This window comes from Epinephelus moara, chromosome 14 (genome assembly GCF_006386435.1).
Source record: "Epinephelus moara isolate mb chromosome 14, YSFRI_EMoa_1.0, whole genome shotgun sequence".
NCBI lineage: Eukaryota > Metazoa > Chordata > Actinopteri > Perciformes > Serranidae > Epinephelus > Epinephelus moara.
In genome coordinates, this window is record NC_065519.1 from 31,100,302 (window position 1) to 31,107,466 (window position 7,165).

General features: G+C 40.8%; 1 protein-coding gene across 1 annotated transcript in view; it reads right to left on the reverse strand.

Moving 5' to 3' along the window:
- Positions 1–4,909: 4,909 nt before the first annotated feature.
- Positions 4,910–7,165, reverse strand: part of LOC126401204 (semaphorin-4E-like) — a 6,068-nt gene continuing 3,812 nt past the window's right edge. The window contains exon 4 of the mRNA XM_050062321.1: positions 4,910–4,924. Coding sequence (XP_049918278.1) covers positions 4,910–4,924 — 15 coding nt within the window. The remainder of the gene's footprint in view (positions 4,925–7,165) is intronic.

Here is a 7,165-nt window from a genome sequence, read left to right on the forward strand (position 1 = left end):
TCGTAGCTTAGACAGCATCCTCCTCTCTGACACCACCATCAGAGAGTCACACTCCATTCCCACAACGTCACTGGCCTTGCGGATCAGTTTGTTGAGTCTGTTGGCGTCCGCCACCCTCAGCCTGCTGCCCCAGCACACAGCAGCATAGAGGATAGCACTGGCCACCACAGACTCATAGACTCATAAACATACTGACTGTCAGCCCTGTGATAGTCTGGTGACCTGGCCTCTCAAACTGGTCCCAGTGGAGGACCAGACTAAATGTCTAAATCAGATTTTTATGATAAAGAAATGTGTGACAGTACAAACAACTCATCTAAATTCTGGAAAGTTATTAAATAATTGTCTTCAGGCTCCAGGGACACTGTGCTTCCAAATGCATTAAAGCTGAATGATAGGGATGTCCCGATCCGATCACGTTATTTTTACTAAATCGGAATCAGTAATAAAAGAACGGAGATATCAAAACAACAACAATAGCCAGGATTTTCATCTATGTTGTTCACTGTTGCCTCCGCTTTCCAATGTATAAAGTGTGGCGATCCTGTATATTTTATTAATATATTTTTTTATAAGACAGTCAGCTGATGGCTTCTCACCTCCAGACACTGAGGTACCTCCAGACACACCCACCGGTGCTATCACCAGTGGGAGGGCTCGATCAGCTGAGCCCAGGTAGAGCGGCCCGTACATTATGCTGCTCCTGGCAGTATAGCGAGAGACGCCGGCGAGCGACAAATGAGCCAGAAGTCAAAGTGATTGAACGAGTATCAGTCTACAAATATCTGGGATTTTTCTTAGAAGAAAATTTGTCTTTTAAACATCACATTGAGTGTCTTATGAAGAAAAAACTCAGGGTTAAGTTGGGTTTCTATTTCAGAAACAAATCCTCCTTTATTGCGAGAAAAAGACTTACACAAGCAACATTTCTATCAATACTTGACTACGGGGACATTTTATACATGCATGCAAATTTATCTTCTCTGAACATGCTGGATTCAGTGTATCATGCAGCATTAAGATTTGTAAATGATTCTGGTTTTCGTACTCATCACTGCAGCTTGTATGAGGGTGCTGGTTGGCCTTCTTTGCACAATCGTAGATTGGAACACTGGTACATTTTTCTTTATAAGGCCATATTGCGTGATTTGCCTTCTTATTTATGTTCTCTCTTGATTCCTAAAGTCGCCAGGAGCTGTAATCTTCAGTCAGATGGACAAATTATGTTTGTCGTTCCTCGAACACGAACTATCTTTGGTGAAAGTGCCTTTAACGTATTCGAACCCTCGTCCTGGTGTGAGTTACAGAGACATTTTAAAATGGATTACCTGCCAAGTATGGAACATTTTAAAAGTAGGATTAAGGACTATTTGGGTACTGAATGCACATGTCCTGTTACTGAGCGCTGCTGGTGATTATACTGTTTTGAAGTGAACTGCCAACTGTTTTGTAACTGTTTGTTTCATGTTGTCTGTTTTAACCTGTTGTGTTTTTAGTGGAACTATTATGCTGCTGTCTTGACCAGGACTCCCTTGCAAAAGAGATTCTGAATCTCAGTGGGACTATTTCCTGGTAAAATAAAGGTTAAAATAAAAATAAAAAAACGTAAAATTGCTTTTTGTACTATTGGCAGCTAGTAAAAAAACTATCACAAGAAAATGGTTTAAAGTAGAACCACCCACCATCGAGGAATGGATGGATATAGTACAGGAAATTTACATTATGGAAAAACTATCATTTTCCCTGAGAGTACAAAAAGAAAAGTTCTATCGGATTTGGTCCAAATGGACTGAGTACACAAAACCTGTAAGATCTGATTTTACTTGAGGCTATTTGTAATTTGAGACTATCCACTCTTCATTTAAAATACTTTTGTGTGTACCACTTGAATAAGCATTCTATTTGAGATTTTTATTTTATTTTATTTTTTATCTGTTTTCATTGTGTGTAAAACTGAGATGCCTCAGGAAGTGAGCTCCCCTGGTTCTGTTCACTGGATACAATACTTGAATGACTTTAAAATAACGTGGAAGAGCAGCATGGAAATGACACTTGGACTTTCTGTAATCACCCCACCCAGTTACCAAGGGGAATGGGGCGGATAAACCAAGGGAAAAGACACTTTAGGGGTCCAGGGAATGATTGCAACGTTGTTAATGAAACTGTAAATATTTTGCTTTTCCAAATAAAAAGAAAATTTCAAAAATAAATAAATAAAAAAACGTAAATCATTTCTCATGTCCTCCATGAATCCCTGCCTCATCTTGCACAGTGAGTGTGAACAGAATCTGACAGGTTTTTACAAACAAATCTGCTCTTATTTTATTTCTTTATCCATTATTGCATTATTCGTGTTTGATAGATCCTGTTGTTTTGTGTCAGCTGTTCCTGTAAAGACATTTTACTGAAGTAAAATTCGGTCCGAATGCAATGATTGGTCGGAGTTTTCTTAGAATGATGAGTTTTCATCTCTGGTGGAATTCACTTACATTTCAGTGTGCCATCAGCGTATTAATAGCATTTTAACGTAAACAAAGAAAAGTGTAAAATTTCCAGAAAGGTAAGTGTTGCTTTAATGCTGGGTATTTGACCCAGGTGACGTTGGATATTCAACAGATATTCGGATATTCATTTTTGGGTTCAACAGTGATTTCCACCTCCCTCTCATAGGCAGAAAACAATGAGCAACATAGAGTAGGGCTAATACCACCACCGGCCCAAACACACACACACACACACACAAACACTCACAAAAACACACTTTCTGTTTTATAGGAATTTCCAAAAAATGTATTTGGTTTTCTATAAAAAAAAAAGTCTATTTTCTTCAATAACATTCACATTTCTGGACCCAGACACGCCACACCAGTGTAGAATGGTTTGGCCAAGTGGGCCTAATAAAGCCTTGTTCACATTACACGACTGGCCGACCAATCTTGAGTCGCAGAGATCTTTTCAGTGTTCATACCTGGCGATGTGTGTTTCTGTCAGCGGGAGTCTGACCAACTGTGTTACGACCTGTGTGTGCACACCACAAGATTTCATTACCGAGCCCTCGCCGACAGAGCCCCAGATAACGCGGTGACGTCACCAAACTACGTTTTGTCACGCATGACCAAAACAGGATATTATGAAGTTCCCTGGCGCTACTTGTCAGCATGAATGTCTGACAGCTTGGAGCTCTGCAGGACGTTTGTGCCCTGCTCTGCACTGAGAAGAAACAGGAAAAGAAGAAAGGGATTTGGGTAAAGGAATCGGTCGCTGCATGCGGATTGCGCGGGTTGTCAACTCTGCAGAGAGAGAAACTCGGTTGCCGCTGTGCCACTAGCCTATTAGCTATCATTGTATTGTCTATATAGTCTATGCATGTATTCTGACGCAGATTATTGTACCTGTCATAGCTGAATGATCAAAACAGGTTTTTGGGAAATGCTACAGATGACAGCAGAGGACTTTGATCTCTTGTTGGGGCTGGTAGAGCCGTACATCGCAAGGAAAGACACCAGACTTAGGCTTGCCATATCCCCTAGAGAACGTCTGTCCTTGACCCTGCGCTATCTGGCTACAGGTGGGTTATTTAAATTGCGTGGAAGTAAAAATAAATAAATCAGATCTGCCTCCAGGGCCTGGGTCCAAACACAACGCGCTCTACCTGCTCTTGTGGACGCCGCTAGTGCTGTTGTTGCTTGCCGGCTTGTCCTCCTCACATTTCTTCCGTCCTCCTGCGTGCTGACGTGGGACGTATCCCTCCTCTCATTGGCTGATGCTCTTTGTCAGTCGTATCAGACCTCTCCAGTTTTTTAGCATGCCAGATATCCAGTCCCAGTCTCAGACGAGGGGACGACTGGCTCGGAGGCTTGTTCACACATGAGGGCAGTCTACCTGCCGACTCACCTCCGACCCAACGTGGCTCTCAAGATCCTCGGCGACGTCAAAATCGTGGTGAAAATTGTGTAATGTGAACTAGGCTTAAGGCACACCTCTTTCTAAATGGGTTTCATGCTCTTTCTATTTTATATGAATGTTTTAAACAAACTCCATTTGTTTTTTAGTGAAAAAGTCTATTTTCATCAATAGCTTTCACGTTACATTATTTGACATTATGCACTCTTAAGCTGCACCGTGTACAGTTTCTCACTCTGCCAGTGAAGTAAATCTGATCGATGACTGTGTGCTCCCTGACTGTAGCGGTCAATATCTCAACTCACCTGTTTTAAAGGGTGAATCCCAACAAGTACTGTAAATATAAAAACATTTTTGTGGAGTAAATAATTCTGTTTGTGTGCCTGTTGATCATGAAAGCTGTGCTGTGTGTAACACTAGTAAAGCCTCCCAGAGCAAACTGGTCCAAAATATTTTTTATCAATAAATAATACTAAAAACAACAAGTGCTGAAAGCTACTGAGCCTCCAGTGTTTCTAAATCTCTTCATCTGAAGCCTTTAATCAATAACACAACACTGAGGAACAGAAGACATGCTGACTTCATGTCACTGATGACATGTTACAGTGTATGTGTTACTGTAACAGCTGATCATTGAGGTTTTTAAGGCCAAACAGCTGCTCAGTGTCATTAATGTGAAAGAAGTGATGTTGTTACAGTGTGTGTGCAGAATAAGTCAGACAGGAGGCCTCGGCTTTATATCATGACTTTTAAACAATGTGCTGAAGAAAACTTAAATGTGTTTAACTGAAGCTCTGTAACTGACACATGAAGCTGACCTGTCTGGACCTGTCACTGTCATCAGACATGATTAAATGGAGGTTAATGCTGCTGCTCACAGTGTTCACTCTCCCCTCCCCCACCATCTCACTCTGAGACTCTTCATTGTCTGTCGGTAGAGACTGGCCTCAGCTTCTCTCTTACACAGTGTTCGTGAACAAGAACAGGAAGGTGATTAAAACTCCATCTAGAACCAGAGAACCTGACAGAGTCCAACAGTACACAACAGTCATCTGTGAAGGTGGAAACTGATGTCAGCACTTTACTGTCTATCACATTAACATGTTTAGAGGTCTCTGGTCCTCCAGTCAGTCCAGTTTGTCGTGTAAATAAGAGTCAGTGTGACGAATCAGTGTGAGCTGTGCTGAAGTTTATTTATTATAACACATGAAGTCATGATCATGTTCATTGTGTATGAATGTGCTGATTATTTCCTCCATTAATGGACTGATTGTTTGGTTTGTAAAAACAGTGAAATGAGTGAGAAATGTTGGTCACAATGAGCCAGAGACCAAAGTGACTCCTTCATAATGTGGTGCAGTCACATGTTCCCTCTGACATGTGATGGAGCAGAAACACACAGAGCCATGAGAAGAAAACACTCATGTCACTCATATTCTGTTTGTGTAAATAATCTTGTTCAGTTTACAATATATATATGTATATATATATATTTATTTACGTTTATGTTTGTTAATAATTTGTGTTTATTTAACTATATATTTGTTAATACTACTGTTTAAATTTCTTATATTTTCACGTATCTTTCCTCTCTTGCAAGGAGCACCTGTAACATAAATAATTTCCCCTCGGGGATCAATAAAGTATTTCTGATTCTGATTCTGATTCTGATGTGCAGAGTAAATGACCCACAGTGATCTGTTTCTGTTGGATGGGTTCTTTCCACAGAGGGAAGCTTTCTGTTTGTCTTATAAAGATCATGATGTGTAATAAAACTGAAGCTGCTCAGAGAAAGTCACAGGTGTGTCTCTGTGTGCAGCAGTACAGACTCCACCTCCTCTCTGATAAACACTCTGCAGGTCTCAGTCTGTATCTCCATGATTACACTGGTTTAACCCTATGGGCCCTAGGCCTTTTTGGGGGTATTTTTACTGCCTTTACTTTTAAGCTCATATCACAGCCATTATAAAGGCTACATACACATGCTATATCTTGTTGTTTTCAGGACAATGTGGGCTAACCAGATTTGCCATCATTTCATTTCATGTCCTTCTATGTGCCTGTATTTTATATTAATTTTTATATCAATGAAAAAAACAAATCTGTGTGACTAAATTCTTACATGTTTACATGTATCTCATCATAGTAAGTTGGAAGTTGACATATTCTGCCATATATGAAGAGGGGAGACTCTCTGGAATCTGGCAATATAAGAACCATGATGATGGGACATTCTGTCACTTCACAGCTGTCCAAAACATGTGGTTTGTGCCAGGCGGACATNCAATGATGTGTGTGGCATACCTGGAAAGCTCTGCTCCTGCACTTTCATGTGATATGCTCGGCATTTCTGTGCAAGCCTGCATTCGCGAGTAATCCATCCAAGAGTAATGTGTGTGCAAAGCTGCATGAAAGCTCTGTTATACATCATTTTAGTGTAACTTTATCATTTTTTTCGCTGTGAAAACATTAGACTACCAACAAGTGCTTGGAAGCTCGGAAAGCTACAATTTCGCTGTTTCACGTGTTATGCGTGGCTTCTCGCTATGACGCACGGTCGCGGAGAAAATCAATAGAGAAGAACAGGTGTGAATTTGGACGCACAATGCGTCGTTCCGGCCCATAGGGTTAATTCCAGATGTGAAGGCAAATATGTAACTTTAAGCTGAGAGCTGATCAGCAGAGTTTAACTTTGATAAACAGTCTGATAACAAAGACACACACTGTGGTTCTCTGCTTCATTTCCTGTTTTATGAGTTGTCACTGAACAAAGAAATAAAGAGTTTCATCTGTTTGATGATTCACTGAGAATAAAACTGACACTGTGTTTTGATTCAGAGCTTTTCACTGTGTGTTATTAAAACTTATTCTGGACAGACTCTGGAAGAGATTAGTATCAGGCACAGAGAGCAGCTGCAGCAGTGTTAACTCCTCCTCCTCCTCCTCCTCCTCCTCCTCTTCTCTCTGATAAACACTCTGCAGCCTGTGACTCCATGATAAGACTGTTCTGAATTCCAAATATGAAGTCAAATATTTCATCATGAACTCAGAGTCAAACTCTGACAGTGTGTTTACTGTAACAAAGACACACCCTGCAGGTCTCTATTTTATTTTCTGTTTTTCAAGCTCTCTCTGCCTGTGAGGCAAGTTACACTGAACGAACAGACCGAAGACGTGTCCTCAGTCATCTCTCTGGAATGGCTGACATGAAACAACATAGTATTCCAGTAGTTTTCCCTGCGTGTTGTTCTGCAGGTTGAAG